Below are 26,141 nucleotides of genomic sequence, written 5' to 3'. Positions count from 1 at the left end.
GACCGCATGCAGAAGACGAGGACAGAAATGCTGGTGGGCATACACAGCGTGTGCTGTGGGAAAGGCACTTAACTGCCATAAGAAACAAACATTAACTTTTCTTGGTCATCATGAACCACAATGATCTTTAAGTTTAGCAAGAGGTCTTACCTTCATGGCGAGAGACTGGCTGCCTATCAGTGTGCTATGGAATTCTTTCAGTGCCTTTTTGAAGATGCGCTCAGTCATGCTGTCATTCTGACCACAGTCCTCACTCATTCTGACCAGCTGAAAGAGAACACTTGATACATTACTGTCTTTCTAATCAATTTGCCAATGCTTATTTCTCGACAACAACTATTTCTGCAGAATTTCAGTTTCAGAAGAAGTGTTCAGAAGCAAAGCACTACATCAAGCCAGAACAAAACCATTGATTCCAATGCAAGTCAAAGGAAGGGAAACTGTAAATCAATGTCAATGGACAATGCAATTACTTCCAAAAAATATCTGCACAGTGATGACAGAAAAAAGGACAAACCTTGCTAAAGATAAACTGATCAAGATCTTTGAGCTCACGCTGGTCCTTCACATAAAGATCACTCGGGTACTGCCACTGGGACCGGCCAGTCACAACATAGGTACTCGGCGGCTCCACCTTTACATCTTCCCGCCTGTGTCGGCTGTTACGTCGTCCCCGCCGAAGTTTTCTCTTCTCACTATCTTCAGGCGGGAGTAACTCTTTTTCTATTTCTGGTGTTTTGGTCGGCGATGATATCTTGTTGCCCGGTTTGTTTGGGAGGACATGGACACCAACTGAAATGGGGAGTGGAAGAGTTAAAGCAGGTCAATGTCGTTAACTGCTCCTGATACTGCTCCCTGCAAGTATGGCTTCTGTTCTTATCATTTCGTAGAATCTGAAGAATTTCTTCATTTTCACGCAGATATATAATTCTGACCCAAAGGGGTACCCAGTTCATGTGGCACACCAGCTATGTCAGGATCTAACATATCTTTGCCCCACGGACAGGGAGATGAGAGCAGGCCCAGGAGAAAAACACCCACAACTTATGATGAGGAAATGTTTCTTAACACTTACTGCTGTCAATGAATGTTTTTTTGAGGCCTTCTTCCATCTGGTATTCGTCATCATCGCGAGCTTTCTTCCCTGAAGAAAATACAAAATTATGAGCTCAGGTAACCTCTTTGTTTAAAGAAAATAACAATTTGTATGAGTATTTATGCATGCCCTTCAGCATATCCAGCTGTTCATGTCCCAGAAAATATAGCATGCCCATGTGAAAATCAGTCTTTCTTACTGTTGTGGCTGGCTGCCTTAAAACATTTCAGAAAACAATCACATTTAGACCTCTATTGAGGTGAAACACACCTTTTTCAAGACCAACATTCTTAAACCTGTCCAATGGAACAATGATGCAACCAGTAAAGTCAACATGAACTCCATGCAGTAAAATGGTGATATATTTTACAATAAGAAGCTGAATAGTGAGGAATCACTGTGCTTCCATGATTCGTTTACTACATAAACTCGTGAATACCAACTGAAGAAATACAAACTCGTGAGGCAGTGAGTTTTTACAAATCTTCATTTCACTGTGTAGAACACATTGTATAAGAACCAAAGGAAACTCTTGGAGTATGAAAGCAAACCAAAGGCTTACTCTTACCTCATCACTGCCTTCATCAACTCCAATATAGTTGGGTACATTGTATCTACATGTAGTTTTGTTACAATAAATTTCAATGAAACAACGTCTAGAAAATGCACAATTCTTCAACAAATCATGCTGCATGTTGTCAGAAAGCATAACAGGGATTGTCATGAACATCCAGTGGGCGTCTGCCTAAACTGAGAGAGGCTCCAAAATGTATGGGCCGTGTTAAGGAAGCGGGTTGGAAGGGAGAATTGGTGCAGCACTGAATGCACAGAGGTATAGACAGCACCGACACCTTGTATCATTGTTCAAAGCAAGATCATTTCTAATGTGATATGATGGTCCAAGAACACTATACCATTAAGGCCTGAACTTCAGTCAGGAGTCTCCACACAACGTGATATCATATTTAGTATTCTTTGTTTGAGGTTTGATGAGCAATTTGCCTTTCTGCCACCTGTCAACTCCAATTATTCTTCAGACCCAAGAAGTTTAGTAGTATTCTTGGACAATCTGGGCCAAATACAAGAAAGTGTTCACCCTAAATCGACATATTCAAACACCTGGTTAGGCCTGAATGAAACACTTTCATGAATTTGCCCCTTGTTATATGCTGCTTAAACCAGGAAAATCAGGCCTCAGTTCATCAGTACTATCACACCCTGGCAAATCAGTGTCACCAATCCCCGCGGACACCCCAGAGTTCTGTGGAGATAACAATCTCAATTGCACAGTAAAACCAGCAAGGCAAGGGATAAGTTCAAAAGCGTCTTTAAACATTGTTCCATATGAACTATTGAGGTAGATCAGCCTCCACCTTTTTGAGCATTGCATGATTTCACATACTCTGGCTTAGGCCTGTACCTCGGACTGAGGACCCGCCATCCTTTGTGGTGTTGACGCAGAGTGTGGGAATACTGATTTCCAGGGGTGTATTATGGTGAATCATCGCAAGGAGACCTGCTCCTCCTGGTGCACCAACGCAAGATGCTGAGACAACAAACATGAAATACCAGCAAATATTCCGCAAGTATACAGGGAACTCTTTGACAAAGACCTCAGAGCTTCCTTTCCTGGAGTCCCTAGGAGCACACGGTATAGAAATGATGTCAGTTATCTTGACCAGAACATACTGCAACTGATCTACACAACATTAGTGACTTAGTGACAAGTCGGGGACATTGGATTGAATTCAATTTCAAACATGCAACATACTCAGGGAAACTATGCACGATTCATTATCATTGGAGATCTGAAAAAGGTGACATGCGTGTTATCAGTTCTGAAGCTGCTAAATGGCGTAAACGGGCCTACAGAGTGTCTTATTAGTGCATCAACATTTTGTTTTGATGCGCAACAAAAAACAAACACACAGCAGTCCTTGGCAACAAAACCATAGCAAAATGGATGCTGACTACAGTGTGTCACCGCTAAATACTGGTGGCAACACAAGAACACTACATTGTGAGTACTAATGTTCTTGAAATATCGAAAACGAAATTCGTGACAAAAGTATGCTAATCCCCCGAAGGACCATTGAGAAATTCAAACCAAAATGCACCAAGGAACATTCCATGCACCAGCCCTCACCTTCAGCTCATAAGGCAGCGATTACATAGAAATTACATCGTCACAAGAATGTTCCTAAAGTGACATGTAACTAGAGACAACTCTATGTAAACTCAGCCTCATAGACTCAAGTTTTCAGTTTTGTTATTTTCGAGCAATTTTTTCTGACTTGTGTACATCTGGAACTTTTTGCCCAAATAGGGAACTTTCTTTGCAACCAAGGGTCCTTTGTATTGTACTTGTGCTGGAAACATTGAACCTTGATACTGACAAAGCAAATGAATCCATTTCAAGGCTGGCCCAAACGACATGCATGATACATCTCACAACTACTCACAATGGTATGTTTCACCATGATGGAGCTTATCTGACAACTTTTTACAGCGTACAGACAGATGTTTCACGAGGCTACTCCTTGCAGCAGTAGCTTTAGTGTCGGCTATGTCTTAGAAGCGGAATGAGAGAGGAAGAGATACAGGGATACAGATACCGAGCTGTACAATATCACCAGGCTATACAAAAAGGCAGAGGATTCCTTAGGGTATTCTTGGTGTCAATCTCAGAACAGCACTAGTTCCTTCCACGTAATAAACAATGACACTAGGGTTGCAGGGCACCTTGTCTTATCTGTGTGTAAGTAGCAATATTCAGGCCTCTATCCCAAGCTGGTGCCAAATGTGGGCAAAATTACATCGATTTGACCAGGCCTACTTCGATATTAGCCACACTAGCTTACAGCTAGAGGCAAGTGATACTTTCACACAGAAGATCAACCTATAGCAGTAAAGGCTCTTTTAAACTGTTCATAGTTGGTTGCTTTAAAAGTCTTTCACCTAGTTCCTAACACCAATGGGTTGGTAGACACGGCCATCAGAGCCTTGTCTCAAGACTGGAGAAAAGAGCAAGTACTTGTGACACCAAATAGACAAACCGTAACATCATCTCAATTCTTACCTCCAACAATGTCCTTGATCTTCTTTGCAAATCCCCCCTGTTTGTGACCACTCTCTGTCGGTTTGGGTTTTGGTGATAATGTTTTCCGTTTTTGTAAATCGTTTGCAAGTTCTGCTGCAAATTTACTATTTTTGGTAATCGGTAAGGTCCTGGTTTTGGCTCTGTCTTCTTCTTCCACATCATCCTAGAGTAACAGAAGAGAAATAGGATGAGTTCAACCAGCTGATGCTTTGAAAGAGACAATGCTAGTAAAGTTACTTAAGTAACAAGGTAGAGTCTCACAGTATCATTATTTCTAAGGTACTGGATACCATGCATTCTTTCAGAGAGAGCCAAGTACAAAGAATTCAATGCCGATATTGAAAGGCTGCAAGGCAGAACAACTTCAGTCTTGTGGTTAATACAAAGGACTTAGTTTTCTTTGCCAAGGACCGTTTAATATCTGATTACAACAGTGCAAAACAAACAGATTGCAGATTTGATACTTCTCTTTATGTGGCATTTGACTTGAAAACTACACTGAATAGAGTGACGAATTTCATACTATTATAGTCAGAGTGAAAGCAATATCAAGTGAAAACGTTATTTGCAGTGAATTGAGTTACGTACAAGTCATCTCCTACAATATTATCTTCATCCAGTGTTAAGATGCAGTTTGAGTCTGTGATGCATAAGCCATACAACAAGAGACACCAAGCATACCATGCTCATTAAGGCTACATACAAATGAATGCCTGTTGTGCTGATGAATCCATCAGTTAAGACAGATTTCTAATGCAGGTCACTCACAATCAAAGGACGTCGGAAAAGGAGGATGGGAGAGGTGCATCCCTTTTGTGTAAAGATATCTTTCTAACAAATATGAGGATATTATTCTTCAACTTTAGGAAATCTATTGACGAATAGATGAATCGGACATCTGAAACTGTACCTTAGAAACCAAAGGAAAAACAATTACACATAAATGTCCATGTCCTCTCGGACTGCTGTGCGAAAACTACTGGTCTAATTTCTCTAAAGTTTGGTTGCTTTTTTGGAAACTAATAGGATTTTGCCATTACAAAGATTTTTGTTAGAATTTGTGTCTTTGACTTTCGAAGAAACCGGCCCAGTAGTTTTTGCCAAACAGCCAAAAAATCCTACCTAGATTCAAACAAATTGTGAAATAGTGTCTATAATGGGAAAGGGTGAAGACAAACCATGCTAGGAGGCCATGGAAGGGTGAATGCCTCTAGTCAGTCACATGGTCAGAAAGTCCCACCAGAAGATTGGTTAACCCTGATTAATCCTAACCCCCCTCCTCCTCACACACCCATAAGTTTCCTATGTATGTTACACAGACAGCAAGGGGATTCTTGGGGACTGAGGACTTTCTGACCAGGCAATGACTGGAAGGACTTGTGAAATATCCGGCTGAAACCCAACATGAAATCGCATGCTAACAGGAACTGGAGGGACACCTAAATTGGGCCACATATACATTGGACCCAACAAGACTTACATCTCCCCAGTCGTCCGATATCGACTCCTGTTTGGCAAGAGGGGCCGGGCAGGACACTCGTATTGATGGTGACTGTTGGGCTACAATCATCGAACCATCAGAGAATGATTTAATGATGGAGGGCTTCTTCGGCCGTAGGGGTAAGCGCTGTCATTGCAAGCAGTAGAGAGAGGTCAGTAACAAGCAGGATATGAATGGAGACAGCCGGGAAATGTTGCCTGATGCAGTTTTTCAACCAGTCTTTAGAGAAAGTCAAAATATCTTAGATGCCATATTCTGACAAAATCTATGACAAGTTTTTTAAGGTGACAATAGTTCTTCCATTTCAAAAGTTTCAACAAGTTCCCGGCTGTTGTTTGGTTAGTAGGTGGTTGATAGTGATGGATATGTACAGCTATAGACATCAGAAAGATTCAGATAAAGGGTTTTAACTCCCTGACTTCATCAATCTGCATTAAATTTCGGTAGAAGTATACTTAAAGGTCGACCTCCTTCCTTCACTTTCGATGCCTCTGTGATGATAGGTGATGTGGTCTGTTCACAAATGTGCAAGATTTCCATTGTCATTCACCCAATCTCATTCAAACAAAGACACAGACCTCTTGTTAGTGTCATTAGTTAGTCATCATCTCTAATGAACAAGATGCAAGATTCACACAATGCAAGTCTACGAATAGTTTACTGCTAAACATTCTCTTACGAACATGCACCGCCAATGAACATTCATGCTGGTTTGTAATTGACATTACTAAAATGGCCAGACGGTAATGGTTATAAACCAGTATATTTATGTAACCGTAGACTAGAAGAGGGTTGTTCATTGCCACCTTGATATGAATCATGCACAGAAACATGCCGATTTCTCGTAGCAGAAGGGGTATGGCAAGTCACTTGCATTCATACTTAGCGGATGGCCGTTGTTGTTCTGAGAGAAGTAAGGAGGGTTTATAGCTGGTCATGCTGCCTGCATTCAATGTCTGCTATCAATCATACTAACTTGGCGGTGGAGAGGTGCAGACTTCCGTTTTGCTAAACCTTTATGAGAACCATCTTGAAAGGACTCAGCAGAGTAAGATTTGACAAGGTGAGACCTTCTGAAGGGGGCTGGTCGGGGTTTCCTGCGGAGTTTTGGCTGGAGAAGGGGAAGAAATCAACAGAGGTACATTGTAGCTTTATTTTAAACTCTTTAATCGCAACGTCTTTTGGTAAGGAGCTGTCCATGAAGGATATGAGCACCATTGATTCCCCCCCCCCTGCATGCGCGGTGTACACTCCGGTCTTCATCCGCCCTACCCATGTACTCATAACCCCCCCCCCCCCCCACTCCTTGGTGCGTGTGTTCTTTATGGACATGGATGGCCCCTACCAGACAGAAATTTCAAGTCATATTAAGGTAATCACTGTTTATGAAAATGTGAGACAATCATATCAACAGTATAGAGACCAGTTTCAATCACTGAAACCAAAGTTATGTACATGTATATACATGATGTGTATGCCACATCAACTCTGTAACACAACATATCAGATATGATGACGCAATATATGAGAGATGGATGACGTCTTTATGGTCAACTTGTGGCATTTGGTGGTTTGATATGCTGGGTGATTGATATTACAGATGAGATGACTGCATACCCTCGCACCCAAGGTTTAATAACCAATATTAGAAAACTGTGTGTTATTGTCATTAAGGCACACATGTATGTAGGGCCTTTAAAGGCTATAGATATGTTGGAATAGATAGACTTTACAAATTGGACTGTACATAGACACACAGCAATGGTATTAAGATGGACCTGTAAGTTAGAATATCTACACACGAACATGTTGGTTTCTGAGGTTAAATTAAAGACAATGGGCCAGGACAAGAGCTCCTTAGGTCTGTGGCGATGTCCCCTACAGATAAATAAATGGAGACACTACAAGTCTACAATACAAAGTCAGAACTTGACCGGAGATGATTGAGACACCTATTGAGATCAAACAGGTGGAATGTGGTCAATTGTTGGAATATGTTACATGGTGTTGGTGTTTGATTCAAGGAGTCACTCAGAGAGGCGGAGAGCCAAGGAAGGCAAGTCTTACGTTCAGAAATAGACTTACAACATCGAGAAACATCAAATCGCTGAAAGATTCCTGTTTAGCAAGTGGCGCCCTCACTGGAGCCTGAGGGGGAAACGTGGCCATCAAGGAGCGTCTCCGCAACTCATCAGGTGACGGAACACTAAAATCCACTTCATCTCGAAACGTATCCTCCTGATTGGAATGGTACGGTTTCTTCTTCCTGATCCTGGGTGGAGCCTAGGCAAAATTGATTTGGGGAGAACAACTTAACAAAACACACAAATAAGAGAAAGAGGTCTTTTGGAAAAAAACAGGTTCTGTGCATGTAATGTTTTAATAGGCTGTGTATCTTGACAACAACTTGTCTTGGGTCTGCACAATCAAGACTGACCAAAATCAAAGCTTTTGCAATACATGACTTTGCTCAGTCCAGACGATGCGCTTTGCTATTTTGGCACCAAAAGGCATGATTTTAGGTTAATTGTATAGCCAGTGTAGTATTTATTCATATAAGATAATCTCCCGCAAATCAGAATCAAGCTGTTTCTGACTGCTGGACATTGCTGTAAAGGAACTGTGTTAAAACATTCCAGAAGTGAAAGATCGATAGCCAAGATGCACGAGACGGACGAGAAACATAGTCAAAATAATGGACATATGATATCATTGGAGGCTGTAGTTTGCAGTGGGAAGACTTCAGCAGAACAGTTCAGCACACATCCAACCACCAGGAAGAACAGGGGATGTGGATAAAGCTACCACAAAGTAACTACCAGGAACCCAAAACACACAGGGTAGAGTGTAGGAAGGATTGGAAAATGGTATCTCGAAATATCCTGAACAATTTCTTCTGGTGAAAGTATTGAACCTGAAACAAAAATAAAGCTAACTGGAAGGATAGCACACTTGTCCCAACCGCCATAGAGAAAATTGGGACATGGATGTTGTCATCATACAGAGAATATCAGGAAACCTGTCCCGATAGAACAGAGACTTGATGCGAAGGAATCCATGTGATTGGTCCTGCATCGGTCTCATGGAAACTGTTCCTAGTCGTCATTGGGACCAAGATTTGATCAACAAGTAAACCAACAAACAGAAGCAAAGAAGCTGAACAGGTTCAGGCACACAAGTGACATAAATGTAGATTTCACAAAGCAAAGTCTTTAGGCTGATTAAATTCCACACCTATCCCAGGGAAGAAGCAAGGATGGAGCAGCTGTGACTGAAAACGCTTTTATGTGCATGGTGCAAGAACCGTGGCTGTACATAGTAGGTTGTAGCTTGTGCTATGTTGGCACGGATGGAAGTGGAAGGGGAGAACAACTGACAACAATAAAAGGCATTTTGTGTCATCAAGTGAGAGGCTTTTTTACCTGGATTGGGGTTGAAAGCTGCAGAGGCAAATCATGGGTTCAAAAACAACTTACAACATCAGTATCATCAAACACTGAATCAGACACAGACTCCTGTTTAGCCAGTGGGGGTCTGTTCAGTGGGCGAATAGAATTGGGAGGGTATGCGTCCATCACAGCAGGCCCCCGCACCTCATCCGGATTTGGGAGTGAAACATCTCTTGGCAAAATGTCATCATTACGGTTTTCGGTGGAATGACTTTTGAATTGCATTTTCTTCCTCCTGGGTGGAGCCTGTATTCAAAACGATTTGCGATGAACAACTTGAGGTAAACAAACCAAGAAGTCGAAGTGGAAGAAGCAGTTGAATAGCCCTAGATCACTTTGTATCCAAACCAAATAGAATATAAAGGAATTTTCGTTGCTACACTGTCCTTGAATTTTCATATCAATACCTTGTGTTAGATTGATGTAATCAGGATTAAGATGTATTAAACAGACTTTCACTAATGAAAGCATTTGAGACCTGTAGGTCTTGGAATAAAATAGTTACTTTCGACATCTGCAAATGAAACTTAACATAACACTGTTTAGTTGTATTCACAGAGAAGAGGCTTGAACAGGTTCTGGACATTTTGATTTTTAGAAGTGCAAGGATAACCTGTACATGTTGGTTGTAAGTGGTGTGTGGCGGGAGGGTTGTGTACATTTGAAGGAACAGAAGTAACCAACACTTACAGTGAGACAAGATTCACTACTATGGCGGGCGACTGTCTTTGGAATGTGCATACTAATGGTACTATCTGACCTGAAGGCCGGCTGGCGCTTCAACCCAGGGGAGGTGGTCGACTGAAGTACAACAGGACATGTAATCTATTTTGGGTCAATTTGTTTATAATTCACTCATCTTGGTGCAAAGATAAGAGTACAGTTCACCATGGGAGAAACCTGGCCTCGGGTGGGATTTTCCATTTGGTTATCAAGGAATGGGATCACAAAGGCTTCGTTATAGTCTGGAAAAGCTGATTGTTCTCATTGCACACATAACATTGGAATTTCAATGTGAAATTTGGGGATTACACAAATGTTACAGTAAACTTCACCACCTTTTCCACAAGTTATTAGGAAACAGACACTTTGACACCGGAATCAACTCATTCAATACCAGTAAAGGCACATGCCATCTTGGCTTTTACATAAAAGCTGCAACTCGCAAGTCTTCAAACTCTTGATATATTGTTTCGGCCACAGTAAAGCAGCTTCACCTTCAACGAGAAAGGGCTATCCCCAGTCATGTTTTGTGGTTGTTGATGCCAAGAAATTGTCCCGAACCTAGCTATATGGATACGATGTTTGGCACAAAAGTTGTCAGCTTCATACTTGGTACATGATATTAAATGAGTTTGAGAACTTCAACCACAAGGACAAAACCACTGGCTGTCACTAGGGGATGTTGATTTGTCAAATGACTAGTCTCCGATGTATACAGGCATGAATCAAATCGAGCTACTTTTAACAATGGTTCTTATGACCTGAAGGAAACTTGCACTAAAATTTGTCTTTTTGCTTCACACTATACATCACTTGACTGAATCATACATACCCTAGCGACAGCCAGCCGCACATAGTGGCAGCCATAGTTAAGCTCGTAGCCCATCGGATATTAAACCACAACCAGAAAACCCAGGACACTGCACATGAAAGGTTCAAATCTTACTAAACTTACAAGGACCGTAGATCTGCGACTAGCCAGGGAGGGTGAAGCTGGGGGTGCAATGATGCCTGCTCGCAGTAATTCTTCACTGACTGACTCGGAGCAGGTGATAGACTGAGACTTCTTCCGGCGGAAGGATCCAGACAACGAAAGCTGAGGAGTGGGAGGGAAAAGAATCACTTCATGAGAAAAATTCACTTTGAAGATATAGTTTTTGAGAATGCCCTTCCCTTAGATCAGGGCAAGTTATCAAGTGTGCAATTTGAACTTCAAGCTTCACTTTCATATCGATTATTTACAGAGGTAGAAGCCAGGAGTGTCTCACACGGCATTCGATTGCAAGCATTGAAAAGGAAAAAGCAAGCATTCATGGAGGAATGTATTCATTACTGGTGGAAACTACATGCACAACATCCGACAGCACATAGAACAGGTTGGAAAATCAAAAGTGGCCTGAAAATGAAGATTACGCCAATTACTAAATCACAAACAATGAATGCAATACCAGGTTTAACAGAGAACCATGTCTTGTCAAGCAAAATGCGGAATGAGTTTGTAATGGAGGATTAGGTCAGAGGGGTATAGAGGCATGTTGAACACAGGAAGATATCACACACGGCAAGTTCTGGGCTGGGTGGATGTATCTTTCAAATAAAGTTAGGGGTTTCATGTCCATGCTGGAATATGAGTTCAGGCCATGAGAACACAGAGATAGATAGTTCCTCATGGTGAAAAAGTGCAGTCTGTTATTCAGTTATCTTTTCAAAACATGTTATCGTATCGCATAACGCAATCAAACTGGCAGGCAGAACATACAATATTTTAGGGCAGGTGAACAATCAAAAGATCAGGAACACCATATCACCCAAGTTTCAGGAGATATTTACTGTTATTTGGGTTAGACAATATGAGTTTGGAGCTAATGTAATAAAATAGCATAGTTAATTCTATTAGCATGGCAGAACGAAACCTGAAACTTAGGTTCACAATGAGTAATCATGTCAAAAGGAATGGAGAACAAGGGGTTATCTAACAGTTCAGCCAATATCATCCAACATTCTTAACTTACGAATCGTTTGGCAGCCTGATAGGAGTTTGGGGAGAGTAAAGGTCCCCTTTCTATAGTAGCGCTCAATGGCCGGGCTGTTACGTAATTCTGAAGTGCACGTTTATCTACGACATCTTGTTTGAATAAATCGAGCGGTTCTAAGCCAGAGGATTTGGCGTATGCACTTTGTCGACGGACCTTGAAGTTGAAATAATGAAGACCGTGTAGGGGTTATCATGAGGGATGATAGGACTAGCATAATTACACTTTGATAATCTCTTGTTTTGTCATAAACCTGGATGGGGACCCGATATAAAAATTTTGCTTTCATACCTACATAAAACACACAACACACAGTGATGTCGGATTCCTTTTTGCAGGGAGGGGGTAGGAAAAAGGGTTCTTCGAATGAATGACAACCAAGTTCACAATTCAGCTCTTTCATTGCACTTAAATGACCTAAATCATGTTAGCTTTGCAACTACATGAATAAATGGTAGGTGTTTTCTAGATCTATTCTTTCTACTGCACTACAACTGGTTCTATTACTCACATATCTTATGAAGAAATGAGAAGTCTGATGGGTACATTTCTGTACAACAAGAAACAATTATGATAATCCTTGAACAGAAACACTGATGAATGCTCTTCTGGGTCCACTGCAGTTTAGGGCTCCTTCATAATCAGCCCATGTTCTGAGTACAGGCTGTATCAATCTATGACATTTTGATGGAGGGTTAGGATTTCCATTACAGACTGTGTGCTGTATTTCTATGTACAATTCTATACAGTTTCTTTATGTACAGACTCTTATTCAAAGTAACAGTTTGTAATCAGTGCAATTCTTAGAATAATTCAAGTTGCTGCTGCTGAGAGAGTGTTTGAAATTCAACAGTAAAATGAGCTGAAAGTTAGGAACAAAAGCGTGGTTGTGTCAGTGTTATTTACATATTTCCCGATCGGAAACGTGGCCTTACCTAATATGACCACCATAACTAGCCTCAACAGTAGTGAAAACCATTTCACAAATGATAGATTTCTATATGGCTGCACCCTGCAATCAGCCATGATTGTGTTTGACCAACAGGCAGACACTTTCCAATCACAACAGTCATGTTTATGTCACAGGTCAGTGCAGCCATAGAAGTGACACTTGTCAACAGATGATTTGCAAAGTTGGTGCTATTCTTGATCAGAAGGAACCAAGTGCAAACCCAACTTTGAAATTGCATAATGCAACTACTGTCAAGTCTAATTACTTTGGGTGACATAATTGGCCAGCATGATTGAATAAAAGGGATTTCTGATGGGTTGAGGTTAGAAAAGCCTTGAAAGAAGTAAAAAGCTACCTTAGGGGGTGAGTCAACAGTGACTCTGGGAACCTAAAGAAATTTAAATGATCAAAATGATTGATAAAGTGATATAAACATGGGAAACCCAACAGTCAAATGTCGATTTCGTCATCTCACATTCATGTGCACGCACACACACACAGGCATACAAGGTGTTCACACTTGCAGCCAAGGTCAGAGAGCATAAACCATGACTGTTTGTCCGAATTGCAATATTTCCTAACCAGAGTGAAAGAAGCATACCGTACTAACTCACCAAAGCGTACAATATAGAAACTCAAAAGTACAACCATTTAGGCAGACATGTAAAGCTACAGAAGCCTTATCACTCAAACTTTACAATCTCGCAGCATACAGCAAATTTCAAAATATACACATCAGTCAGGATGACAAACTGTTGGCGAAAAACACACAACATTCGAATGTCTTCCTTTACTTTCAAGACTTCTGGCAGACAAATTCTTCTGATGCAATGAACATGTTTTAGTCATATCTCAATTCTGGTTGTATCTACAAGATTATTTGACACTATTAGAATCAAAAGGACACTTATTCAAGATCTTCAAATGAATTTGCCTCTTCTGATCAGTAGTAGTGCTCTCTTGAGCGAAAACAAAATGGCCGACTCACAGGCATCTGTGATGTTGAAATCAACTGAAGTTGACCCCAACTCAGCAAAGTCTCGGCACACCACCACAAGAGGTGCCCATCTAGAAAGAGGTCAAGTAACAGATTTGATTTGGTTTCCATTCAAATTATCAATCGAGAGCAAGAGCATGGTATGAGGAAGATAATACATACCTTGTGCTTCTCTGAAACGTCTGGCTTTTCTATGCTGTCCACCATCTGCCGTACCCTAGAGACGGAAAGGAGAACATTCAAATATTGCAACAATCTTCATTCAAATGGAGAGCAGTGCAATTACCAACAGTCTAGTTTTTGAAATTTACAGTCATGAGCAGGATCAAACCAACAATGCCTCATGATCTCTTTCTATATTACATGTTGTATTTACAGTTTTGCTCGTCTAGAATTCAACAACTTGGCCAGCATACATGCACAATCTACAGAGTTAAGGCCCCCTTCCAAGGGAACCGTTTTATTTACAAACATTGAATCAAGACTTTCAAGTGTTTCCCCAACACCAAAGTAGCACAGAAAACTCAATGGAAAAGTTTCTCAAAAATAACGGCAGAATGAAGCTTCAGATGGAAAACAGAAGAAAATACAACCTTTTTGACAATTAAGGTGGATTGTTTCCAATTTCACACACAATTATATATCTGATATCACAGCTTTTTAGTGCCTAACTGATGCCAAGGCTCAGACTCGGGGATGGAAGAGATGATAACAGGATTAAAGGGGTGATTAGGACAGGAATGAAGTAGATTTGTTGTTTCCGTCAGACATGTGCTGATTAGTAGAAAGTTCAATACCAATAATAGAGAGGTTAAATGCATCTTACTAATGCGACTCTTGACTCATCTTTGAGACAGAATTTCGGTCATCTGGCGCAATCAACTAACTGTAATTCAGTTTCAAAGATGAGTCCAAGTCAAAGTGCCAAATCACAACACAAGACAAAACTACATACACTAAAACCATTGATGGCGAAACAGATCAACGCTCTTCTTGACGGGAAGTTATGTTTGGTGGGACTACCATGCAGCAGTGACCCTACCGTGTTATGAAGGACACACATTCAAGGAATTCATAGCCATGCTATTTTTTCCAAGCTAATGCATGCTCGTATGTACAATAAACCTGGTATCAGAGGAGAATCGGTAACACAAACAGTCGCCAACAAACGACAAGAGTCGCAAGAAAACAAGAAAAGGGATATGTGGGTTTTAGGGGTTTTCATCTCCAAACAAAACAGCCACGACACATATAATCGACCCATTTCAACATACCTGGGTCTCCAAACAGGAGAGGCTAACGACTCTTCACCGATCGCCTCTCCAGATGCCGAGATAGCTGGCCGCATTTTGACGGTCGATGTGAGGATACTAGGGGGTGCCTTAGGTGAGACAGGCGTCAAGGGTGGGGTGGAAAAGGGAGGAAGATGTTTGCCCGCTTCAGACTCAGAATCGTCCAAGATTCCACTGCTCCTGCAACAGCAAATGGTGGGTTAATGGAAGGAAGCTGAAGGCCTTTTCACCAATGACCACTCAATCATGAGTCAAATGAGCTTTCACAGCGCTCAGGCTGTCCCGATTCAGGTATTTTAAAGAAATGTGTCCCCTTTGTTACAACTGCAGCAACTGTATTTTTCAAGTTATTTTCCATGTGAAAGTTACCCCGAAAAGGCCTCCAAGAGAACGGCAATAATAGGTGACTCATGCATAGCTACAATGAGCATAGTGAGCTATCATACAGAATAGAAATGTTTAACCCTTTAAAGGCTAATACAATACAACCGAAGTTAAAGGAAAATCCTCCAATATGTTACCAGCCTTTAAAGGGTTAAATAAGTAAATGGTTATTTACAGACCAAGACAAAGGACATGCTTTTCATAAATTCTACTCATCAACAAATTCATCTGGTTTACTGTATTGGAGTTAGACCAGACCAAGTTTGACCAAGATGCTGCCAAGATTTCTAAATGGATTTCATTTGAAAGGTTGATGTCATATCCCATGCATGTTTTGTACAGCTTGCAAACAAGGTTACAAATCATTGCAAGTCACTTGACAATTCACCTTGTGATCAGTTATAACATGCTTTTAGTGTAGTTTGCAACAAGACATGTGTTAGTAAACAGACAAGGGTTAGTCAGTTCTTACAGTTAAACAGAAATGAAACTCTCTGAATCATTATATGAACCAGGCCACCAGATTTCTCCGAGATAAAATGAAAATGCTGACTGATTTTAATATCAAGAGTAGCAAAGGAAGAAAAAACCTAAACTATTTTGCAGAAATGAAGGTAAAGGTGTGATTCAGACACCAAATGTTAAACCAATACTGACCCGGTTTAAACCGCACCAAACTCACACAGAAATGAAGATTTACTAAAACTAACAAAGAAAGGTTGAACAGCAAGAGACAAGGCATGCTTACTCTTCTGAGTCATTAGTATGCGTGCTCTCAAAGTCCTTGTCGATTTCTAACTCCTCAGTGCTGCTCTCTTTTGTGAACATGCCCTCGTCACTGGTGGATGAGTGGACGTCACCAAGGTCTTGTTTCAGGTGGCTAACGGACGGCTGCGGCTGTTTTTCTTTCTCTTTTTCCTCCTCTAACTTCAGGCGGCGCTGTTCGCGATCCTGCGCCAACAACACCTTGAATCTGTAAAGGATAAGAAGAACATTTTTCATTGAAATATCAAGCAACACTAATAGCACTGAATCTTAGATGGCCAAACTATCAATGTTGTTACCCACTGCAGATGCCTTGACAAACTCCTCTCACGTTTTTTGGTGAAACACCTAAGTTTCTAGGAAGATGAGATAATGCAAAGTGATATGAAACCACAGTCTAACCTTTGCCTTGCTGTGTACCCCCGGTAGTGTTTTTGTATCACAATAGTGGCTTTGACCATTCTCAAATAGTTCCGCCGGATCTTGAACCCCCGATACCATTTCTGGATTGATATTGCCACAAACAGTTTTCGGTACAACCTCCGCCGAGCAATGAAAGTCCGCACATGCGACTGAAAAAATATAGAAATATAAGAATAAAACTTTCACCAGAAAACAACACATGCATATTACAAAAACCCAATTCTGTAACTTTGAAAAATAAGTGAAGAAGATCAAAATGACGCTTCACCCTGAATAATGCCCCTTCCTCTCCTTCTCAAAGCTGAATGTCTAAAGGTGAACAGACGTCCCCATGTGTAAACTGTGTTAATCATTCCTTAACCCAAGTCTGCTGAGTTTGGCGAATTCTTGCCTTCTAAATTGCTCAGAAGACTTGGGTTATTTGTGCAATAATTCCAATTAGGCTATCAAGTGGGAAAAGAAGAACTGGAGAGGTAGAGCAAAAGAGAAAATTCAACAGAAGGTCAATACAAAATCCGAGTTTACCGGTGGAAAACAGGCACTGAGCTGATACAGGTTCCTTCTGTCAGAGATTTCCTGCTGACCCTCAATCCATTATGACGGGACAGAGACTGAGATTGGACAGTCACAAAAGATACAAAGAGTAGATCAGCATGAGACAGAGCAAGTGAGCAAGTGAAGTTGGGCTAAGATTAAGAAGAGAGAGTCTGCGAGTTTACAACAGACTATGAGCATCTTTCCTAACAAGTCCTTCAGAATGAATACAAACAGACTTGAAGAGTTTCAGAGATATTTGGGGCATTTCCTCACCAGAACTGCACCGCATCTCTAGAATGTGGGTTCATGCATACCTGTATCATCACTGAAGCCTTCTTCATCTGGACGTACTTCTTTCTCTCCAAGGTGGTTCTCATCCAGCGTTGGATCTTGATCACACGCTCCATGATCGCATGATGCAGGGCTTGGTCCAGCTCCATCTTCTCAGGCTCACGTAGAAACACCTGAAAGTAAGATTTGTATCTAGAATGCCACCTAAACATTCCGAAGACAACTCCAACTTTGATGCATTTTCTCCAAAGAAGAAACAGATACTGCAGCCAGGCAGCTGTGGTAGAAAGTTGGCCTGGTGATTTCGATGTGGCTGGTTCTATTCCCAATCACTTACCACTAAGCCTAACAGGTCTTGTTGCTTGCTTTGTAGCTGCGGTTCAGGACACCCAAGAGAGCTTCTGTGACGACACATGAAGAAACATGAGAAAGGACAGGACTATGCACTATTATGCAAGGTGAACGGCAAAGAAATTCAACTCACCTTGGTGGCTCCTATCTGATAGTCATCAGTGGTAATGTTCTTTGACAGGAAAGCACTGACATCTTGTTTTGAGCTCAACAAGCCGTTTGGCAGTAAGATCTTATAGTGGTGGATAAACTCATCGAATGCTAGTCGGTAGTTGTAGCCCAGACGTCTAATCTCAACCGTGGCCAGCATACCCGTGTATCGCAGCTGGCGGAGGATGATCTCCTCGTCAAATACACAAGGAGTCTGGAATTCAAAATGTGGGAATTGTCACTATCAAAACAGGCATGACATTGTATACTTCAGTACAGTTCCCATCACGTATGTTAAGTGAAAATATGAAGGAACAAGATGGGCAAAACTGGGACATCAGAGTAAAGAAGAATGACGCAATTCAAATTTAACATTACATTTCTGAATGAGAGCAGGATTTGTTCAATTTGACTTGTGAAATGGCCACCAAATGCCAATGCCCCTGGAACATCATTACTTACCTTATCAGCATTTGACTTGATACAGCGGATAAAGAATGGGTTGGCCTGGTCTAACGTCTGCATCAGGAGGGTCAGTGACGACTGCAGAAAACAAATGAAAGTTATAATGTACTGTAACTTCTTATATAGAGCCGTACTGTCTTAAAGCACCTACAATCCACAGGCTGTGCACAGTGAGAACAAGCAATTTTGTCTTCAAATCTCAAATGGAAGACATCACAAATCACAAGGAGACACAACATGATCTAAATATGAAAACACAGATGGTAACAGTCAGTGTTGAAGTAATGCCCAATTGTGAAAGCTATCATTCCGAAGCCCATTTTCACTCAATGCCTCCCCTTGTTATTACAAGCATACGATAAGTGTAGACTACATACCTGGAACTGTGAGCCCACACTGGAACCTTGTTTCATTGAAAACTGCCTGCCTGCTACTGACTTCAATGACTTCAAATCTCGCCGCCCCTGAAAGTCAATGTGGATACTAGTAGAGGACTGTTAGCCAATGTGGTATTTCAAAGGTTCTGATTCCTTTCATCAAAGCACTGACAACCAACAACAGAAATCAAGCAGAAAAAGGGACCTTACATACCTTGTGGGGTCTGGTTTTCGGCTTGAATGACTTGTTTTTTCTGGAAAGGACAGTGCAATGAGTTGATTAAGATACAATGTTTATCATTAAGAAAAAAATCTTCAAAGTGACTTGTAGGAGACCCTCCCTTATTTACTGAACCTGCAGTAAGTGCTACACAGTCACTATTGACATGAAACTTTGAAACAATATCACTGGTCACTGGCTATATTGAAGCATTTTATTTGTGCTTTAAGACTAAAGTAGTACCCAACCAAGATTTCCTCTTAAGATGAACCCCTCTGCACTGTTGAAGGCCAAAATTCTGTTATCATTATATTCATAAAGACCTTTTACCATACATAAGGGGAATACAAGATTACCATGGGTTAGTAGCCATAATGTAACTAAACACATCTGACATGTTTGGTGGGTGATACAACATATGAATAGCGGGATTTTGATAATAATAAACAAAAAGACATTGTGGCAAGTGCAGCACGTCCAATTTGTGTAGATTCTACTTTTGCAATCAAATAAAATAGAACAAAGTATTAAGATGAAGAGGGAATAGCAAGGATTTGTCTATGAAACTCCTAAAGCAATCGACCAGTCACCAAATTAGGACTACTTTTGATGCACGTACAGTTTCATTTTGGTCAATTTGGCAATTTCATTTCGGATCATATTCTCCTTGTTGCCTTGGTTCTGGTATCCATCAATGGGCTTTGGGGTCATGCGGGAGTCTTGGGGGGAGGAGGGGGAACCATCTTCATGCGACGTGATATTTGGCCTGTTCCCATCTAAGCGACTAGAAATAAAAACACACAACAACATGTAAATGCTAGCGGAATGAATGGTTGACGAAGCATGTGAAGGCAACGTATTTAACGTGCATGTAATGTTGTAGGACTGGGAACGGCATCAATAATGTATTTTCCAAGTCTGGCTTGACAAATATTTCATCCATTCAAACAAAAGATCATGTGGTAATAATAAAAAGGACCGACATCAAAAATAATGTTTTCTGAGAGCCCCCAGTCCTACTAAGTCAATATTCCTCTAGACATGCACAGCAAATGCTGAAATAAATAAACGACCATGACGATAAGGTGAATCGTTTCTTGGTGAACTTAAAATTGAAAATATTACGTGATCAGTAAAAATGATAAATATAGACGGATTAGTGAACTGCTAGGCAAAATTGAATTGATGGTGAGTAAAGAGAATACAAATTGAGTTTTGGAGAGATGTTAGAGTGATATCTCATCCAATTGTCACTGATAACGTGGCAAACACATTAATATATTGAGTTCGTAGGTCAGATTTGCAAGTATCAAATGAAGTCATTGTGTTTTCAAATGAAGGCAGCAGAAGTAGTTAATACAGCAAAACTGAAAATGTATTCTTTGTGTACTGTAAACCTGATTTTGTATGGGTGACTCTGACACAGAACTGCTCCCAATACCCCATGTTACTCAAATATCCCAGACTAACCCACCCCACAGATTCCATGATACAAAATGGAGGTTTACAGTCTGAGAAGAAACCAAACCAAGAGCACAACATAAGCTGTAAAACAACATCAATAACATCATGCAGGTGAAAATGGTTAAAAGTGATGAAGTGACGTAGTGACAGTCACTCACTTGATGCGACGGATAACGGAGAATGCTAGTGTCACATGAAACAGGTCCCTGCAGAGAGAAACAGCAATTAGTGTTACTATCAAGGTGACTCGACAACGAGAATACTCATCACGTGGCAGCTACAAAAGCAAAGACTTCCTTGATGGAATGACCTCAGGTTTAATACACCTCACTATTGGTCAAGGCAAAAGTAAGTCTGAAGCAACAGGTTTTTGGTTACAGGGAATAGTAAGGGGTGACACAGGGGATATTGAAATGATGACTGTTCATGAACGCATGTTTTTATCAATCCAAGGTGCAGATTAACAACCTAGGCCCAGTTGTTCACAAAACTGATATTATCCTGAACAGTTAGGTTAAGTACCCTAATGATGTTATCTCTTTCAGTTAATTCCATTAGAAGTTTTCATTTAAGACAATTCTGTTCGGGCTAATGTGCTTAAACAACCCAACCCTGAATTGGAAAACTAGAGTGGTATATAAAATGCAGCTGAAAAAGTGAAACACAGACAGTTACAGTAAATAGATTAGGTTGTAAACTAGGATGAAATCCAACATTATGGTCAGGTGATTATGAGAGGACCAACAAACACCGAGTTAAGAAAACTTTCTGAAAATGATATCTGTTATTATCCAGCCACACCATCGGAATACAGACCTGATTCGTCCTCGATGAGCTGGACGCAACCTGACAATGCAAACCCAGGACATTATGTCTCATGTGCAGGACAACCAATAGGACAATGGAGCCATTTCATTTCGAACACATCTACAGCATTACCTCTATCTAAGTTGAATTCATGCAAAACATGGCCCCACAAAAAAGGCCCACACCTAAGTTTGAAACCTAGGTATCAAACACAAGATCCAATTGTACACTAAAAGGTATTAACAATTATTAACAATCATCTCATGATCTGATGCCCAATAGCTCAACACATTTCAATTTCCATCATATTATGACCAAAATTGACTAAAATTTTGAGAAAATATACATGTAGAAAAGTGAGCTATGATACAGCAAACCTCCAATTTTCCAGGCATTTTAACTTTTGAAGGTTTTGCAAAGGTCAAAGTATTTTGTGTTTCACAATAAAGAGGTCTGAACATTTGCAGGTTTGATACAGTAGCTGGGAGAGAAACATGCAATCTGACATGTACTAATGATCTATATAATCCACTCTCGATTAAGAATTTGATGCTATCATGCAGCAAAACATTCGTTCTTACATTCCTCCCTCCTTCGATAGGTTTTCTGACTCGGGGCTGAATTGAAAGTTATAAATTACTGATTCAAGGATAAACTTGGCAGCTAGGTATAAACCAGGAGGCCTATTGGTGCACAGCATTGTCCAGTTAGAAAAATAGACCGATTTTGATGATGAGGACGCCCATAATGATTGAGGGCAATGTAATAGTCCCTCAAACATACAGGAAGAGAGCATGGTCTCGTGGGGAAGATGTTACCTAACAGGAAATGAACCAAAAGTCTTAGCAGGGAAATTCACCACAGACTTTTGACACTTTTCTCCAACAGGGAATTAAAATCATAAACTCACCTGAGAGTGCCATCTTCTGCTACCTGTACATTCTCTTGTGGTCGTAACCATGTTGATTTCTTCGCTGCCTGACCATGACCAGACTTGCCTAAATCAAAGAAAAAGATTACAATCAACCTCCACAACAGATGAAGACACTTCAGGAGATTAGATCTTTCCTTGGACAAGCAGTACCAGACATCAACATCACTATGGAGAACAAATTATGGAGTGTTTGACATACATGTACCTTTGGACAATAACAGTGGATTCCAGGACTTTCAGTCAGAAGTCAATGATTAGACCAATCAAACCCGCAAACCTTTCTAATGATTGTCTTTATTGGTCAATGCAACTACCATTGATAGCAGAATGACTCTAGCAATATGTATTCCAGCAAACCTTTTGTCTCTCTGTATCTCTTGCCCGCATCAACAAAGGCAAAGTAACACCTAAAGAACGCCCGGACGATGGCCCATCTCAGAATGGCCACTGGGTCTACACCAACAAGCTCCCTCACAAACGCTAAGCTGCTGTTCTTCAATACCATCACTATGTCATCTCTCATAAGGTCCATGTTCTTCTCCTTGAAATCCTGCAAGGAAGAGGAAGAGAGGACATGAAGGAATAAAACATAAGTTCTGAAAGTAGTTCAGTGCACCAAACAGACATCGGTTCTCCTCATGTATTCTCTCTTGGTTTGCTTGGGAGTTTGACACCTTAACCTTGGCCTTCGAATTCCCTTCTATTCTTGTCAAGCCAACCTACCTGAATCCGATATTTGACTCTTCCTGCATAGTGTACAATCGTAAAAGCACTCTCCTTGACCGATGGTGCCTCATAGTCTGGCGAGTTCTTGTGCATTTTGTGGAAGTTGTCCAACAAATCCTGGTTTGTAGTGGCACCAAGTCTGAAATAGCAAAGGGGATTATGAAGAGCATTGGATGATTTCCTCCTTCTAGGTTCTCCAAATGTTACCACCGCAATGTCGGAAGAAAGGGCACATCATCAAAGGACCTGCTACTTACTTGCAAGCTTCATCAATCAACGGAAAAAGACCAATCGAGAACAGCTTCAGGCAGCTTGTGTTGTCGAGGAACTCAATGCTCTTCCACTGGATGCCTTCTTTAATGTACTCCTCCTAAGAACAACAGATGAAGACCAGTATTAGAAAGGAAGACTGACATTGAAATGAAAGTAATGAAACGGAGGCACAGCCCTACTGCCTAGTCTATACTACAGGCAAACACTGCCACAAGTCAGGTGCACCATCACACAGTATAGGCTGGGTCCTGACACCGAATCACCAACTAACAAATCGTGACTGACCTGTTCAAACTTGAAGATGTGCTGGTTGAAATAAAACTGCAAGTGTTCGTTGGCGTAGTTGATGCAGAATTGTTCAAAGCTGTTCTTGGCAAAGTCCTCAAAGCCGAAGATATCCAGCACTCCTATTGAGCAACCCTGCAAGAGAAACAAACATGACATCAGCATACATTGACAAGTTATAGATTGTGCTTTATAGCCCAATATCAACTGGGGTTGTCTCCCGACTTTAACCCAGGTGTACCCTGAAACCTTTCAGTAGAACTCGAGCTGCTCAATCAGTGCTACAACCATAGCATTTCTGACCGGTACCCATTTGTAAACCTGAGTAGGGCGACGCAAGACAGACAAAGAGACCTGCCCTGAATCTCATGAAGGTAATAGAGTTCAACCACCTCAGGCAAAGAGATCCGAGCTGATGCTTTACCTGGTGTTCTCTGGAATCTTTCTTGGAGATCAAGGCGTGGTTGACTTGCAAGACGATCCAATCAAATAATGCACCATACAAACACTTGGCCATAGCATCACGAGTTGAAATAGCCTGAAATGAGAAACATACAAAAGGTTATGCATTTGGCATTTGAGGCTAACGTTCAGGTACAGTAGGATGGTATAACTTTTTGTGCTCTTCATTCGAGGTAACTAGCTAAACCGATCTAGGAGATCCTCGAACACATTGAGCTGTCATCAGAAGTTTCAGCACAAAAGTTAGAATGGCCAGATCATGACAACCACCATTGCCTAATTACAGTGGTACACATTATTGCCCCAAAACGTATTCAAACAGAAAGAGTCCCAACGACAAACATATATCATCAAGTGCCTTTGATAAAGAGGTTCGTGTTCATTGGACTAAACACGACATCCAATACTGCATCGATATTTCCCCCGAGTTCTCTGGCCTGGCACGACCAAATATTGATTCCTCGCATGAATTGCCCAGCATGACATTTGTGAGTGATGAGGGAAATGCATGAAAATAGATATTGTGTTTGTCTCAGCGGTGTGTACAACAGGTCATTTGCCCAACTCAGACTCCATTGACCTTCTGATGTAAGGGGTTCAGGATGATCTCCGGAGATGAGGGTGCCCATTGCAGTAAAAAAAAACAGCACCCAGTTCTAGTGCATGTGGCTTATCATCAATTCATTCGTACTTTTTTTTAAAATCAAACATGCAAAATACAACTGATCTGACAATCACAGCTGCTCAGTCTCTCTTACACTCCTGGGTGAAGCAGCGGTGAAGAATCCAAGAATCAAACCAAGGACCTCCTGATAACGAGCACAGCGCTCGAAACCATAACGCCACTGATACTTACCTCTTCCATCTTATAGCTGATGAGAAGAGTCTCCCCGCCAGCGACAGTCTTCTTCTTCGTGAGCGCCTCCTTCAGCGTGGCTTCCTTGACCTTGAGTAGACTAGAGATCACAGCTAATATCTCCTCATTCTTGATGTCGACTGCCTCGTGGTGATAGTGGTCTGATTTCTGCAAATGGACACAATGAAAACAATGAGGCATCAATGATTAGACAAGCAGTACATGGTGTTATCAAAAGGCTCAAAGTTGTCTCATAAAATGCACTTTTCGATCTGCTTTTTCTTCTGCCTTTGCATTAGGGAAATGGTGACTACATTTACCCCCACAGGTTTCCTCTAGAGGAAGGGGAGGCATATTTTTGAAGAAAATGTGCATTAATCTGACAGAAGTAGAAAGTAGTACCTTTTTGAATTGCACATTTCCTATGTGAAGAACAGCAGATAGAACTGAGAACAATCTGAAAAGACAGCAATCACAGTAATGTAAAACATTGTGTATTTAGATTAGATATTTGGGTCTAGACTGGGTTTGATGTGATTGATTATCAATTCATGTTTCCACAGCAGGTCAATATCCTTCGATAGGCAACAACACTTTGGACAGAAATGGGTATGTTAGGAAATCACCTTGAAATGCCAATAACATCAAGCTGAAATTTCACAATAACATCAAGTTAAAATTTCACTTTCATTCTGTGACTTTCATTTGATGCTAAATCAGAAGGGAATGAATCCTATCCCATTAAATTGATCAAAAATTAAGACAATCCTAACCTTGCAGTATGATATATTCATCAAGAGACATCTATCCTGTGTGGTTCAATACTCAGATTAGCAAAATCAATGTTTTTTATAAACCCAAAATATCACGCTTACACAGCCCTTATAGTTATACAATATCTGCTTGTGTCACTCTATTGGTCCTCTGATATACTTGACTTTTCGAAAGGGCCTTTCTATAAACATTAGAATTATGCAATGTTATTTCCTTATAAATACTGAGGTTAATAAAAATCATTTGACTCTGACACGCTCTTATTTACATCAAGAGTATTATCCTATATATTGTTGTGTTTGTGATAACAGCAGAGACAAACAGGTTCAGGGGAACAAAACATCAACCTTGGTCAAGCCAGGTGAAGCTTTAGCGCTTCAACCTGAGCATTTCTGACAGTACGGTACCCATTTATACACCAGGGTGGATGGAGTATTAAGGAAAATTAGACAAA

The 26,141-nt window shown here is 40.9% G+C and overlaps 1 protein-coding gene across 27 annotated transcripts in view; it reads right to left on the bottom strand.

The window, feature by feature from the left end:
* The window catches only part of LOC135501097 (unconventional myosin-IXAa-like), a 53,093-nt gene that overhangs the window by 10,979 nt on the left and 15,973 nt on the right, over positions 1-26,141 (bottom strand). For 5 of the 27 annotated variants that reach the window (XM_064792906.1, XM_064793071.1, XM_064793061.1 and 2 more), the window contains exons 7-37: positions 25,316-25,370; positions 24,914-25,081; positions 24,020-24,133; positions 23,596-23,730; positions 23,295-23,407; positions 23,035-23,176; positions 22,669-22,861; positions 22,288-22,375; positions 21,959-21,994; positions 19,726-19,890; positions 19,101-19,140; positions 18,887-18,973; positions 18,507-18,587; positions 18,028-18,258; positions 17,567-17,716; positions 16,695-16,864; positions 16,276-16,500; positions 15,126-15,323; positions 14,014-14,068; positions 13,210-13,242; positions 12,414-12,452; positions 11,882-12,058; positions 10,825-10,965; positions 9,174-9,392; positions 7,783-7,980; positions 5,677-5,823; positions 4,176-4,359; positions 3,559-3,666; positions 1,076-1,144; positions 518-792; positions 151-267 (exon numbers count right to left, since the gene is read on the bottom strand). In XM_064792906.1, coding sequence (XP_064648976.1) covers positions 151-267; positions 518-792; positions 1,076-1,144; positions 3,559-3,666; positions 4,176-4,359; positions 5,677-5,823; positions 7,783-7,980; positions 9,174-9,392; positions 10,825-10,965; positions 11,882-12,058; positions 12,414-12,452; positions 13,210-13,242; positions 14,014-14,068; positions 15,126-15,323; positions 16,276-16,500; positions 16,695-16,864; positions 17,567-17,716; positions 18,028-18,258; positions 18,507-18,587; positions 18,887-18,973; positions 19,101-19,140; positions 19,726-19,890; positions 21,959-21,994; positions 22,288-22,375; positions 22,669-22,861; positions 23,035-23,176; positions 23,295-23,407; positions 23,596-23,730; positions 24,020-24,133; positions 24,914-25,081; positions 25,316-25,370 — 4,153 coding nt within the window. Of the gene's footprint in view, positions 1-150; positions 268-517; positions 793-1,075; positions 1,145-2,665; positions 2,735-3,558; positions 3,667-4,175; positions 4,360-5,676; positions 5,824-6,673; positions 6,809-7,782; positions 7,981-9,173; positions 9,393-10,824; positions 10,966-11,881; positions 12,059-12,413; positions 12,453-13,209; positions 13,243-14,013; positions 14,069-15,125; positions 15,324-16,275; positions 16,501-16,694; positions 16,865-17,566; positions 17,717-18,027; positions 18,259-18,506; positions 18,588-18,886; positions 18,974-19,100; positions 19,141-19,725; positions 19,891-20,728; positions 20,777-21,958; positions 21,995-22,287; positions 22,376-22,668; positions 22,862-23,034; positions 23,177-23,294; positions 23,408-23,595; positions 23,731-24,019; positions 24,134-24,913; positions 25,082-25,315; positions 25,371-26,141 lie in introns of all 27 variants that reach the window. The other 22 variants (XM_064792984.1, XM_064792920.1, XM_064792949.1 and 19 more) reach the window with 22 other exon arrangements.

The sequence above is a fragment of the Lineus longissimus genome, chromosome 2, assembly GCF_910592395.1.
Source record: "Lineus longissimus chromosome 2, tnLinLong1.2, whole genome shotgun sequence".
Taxonomy (NCBI): Eukaryota; Metazoa; Nemertea; class Pilidiophora; order Heteronemertea; family Lineidae; genus Lineus; species Lineus longissimus.
The sequence above is the reverse complement of the archived record's forward strand: the minus strand, read 5'-3'. Positions and strand labels throughout refer to the sequence as shown.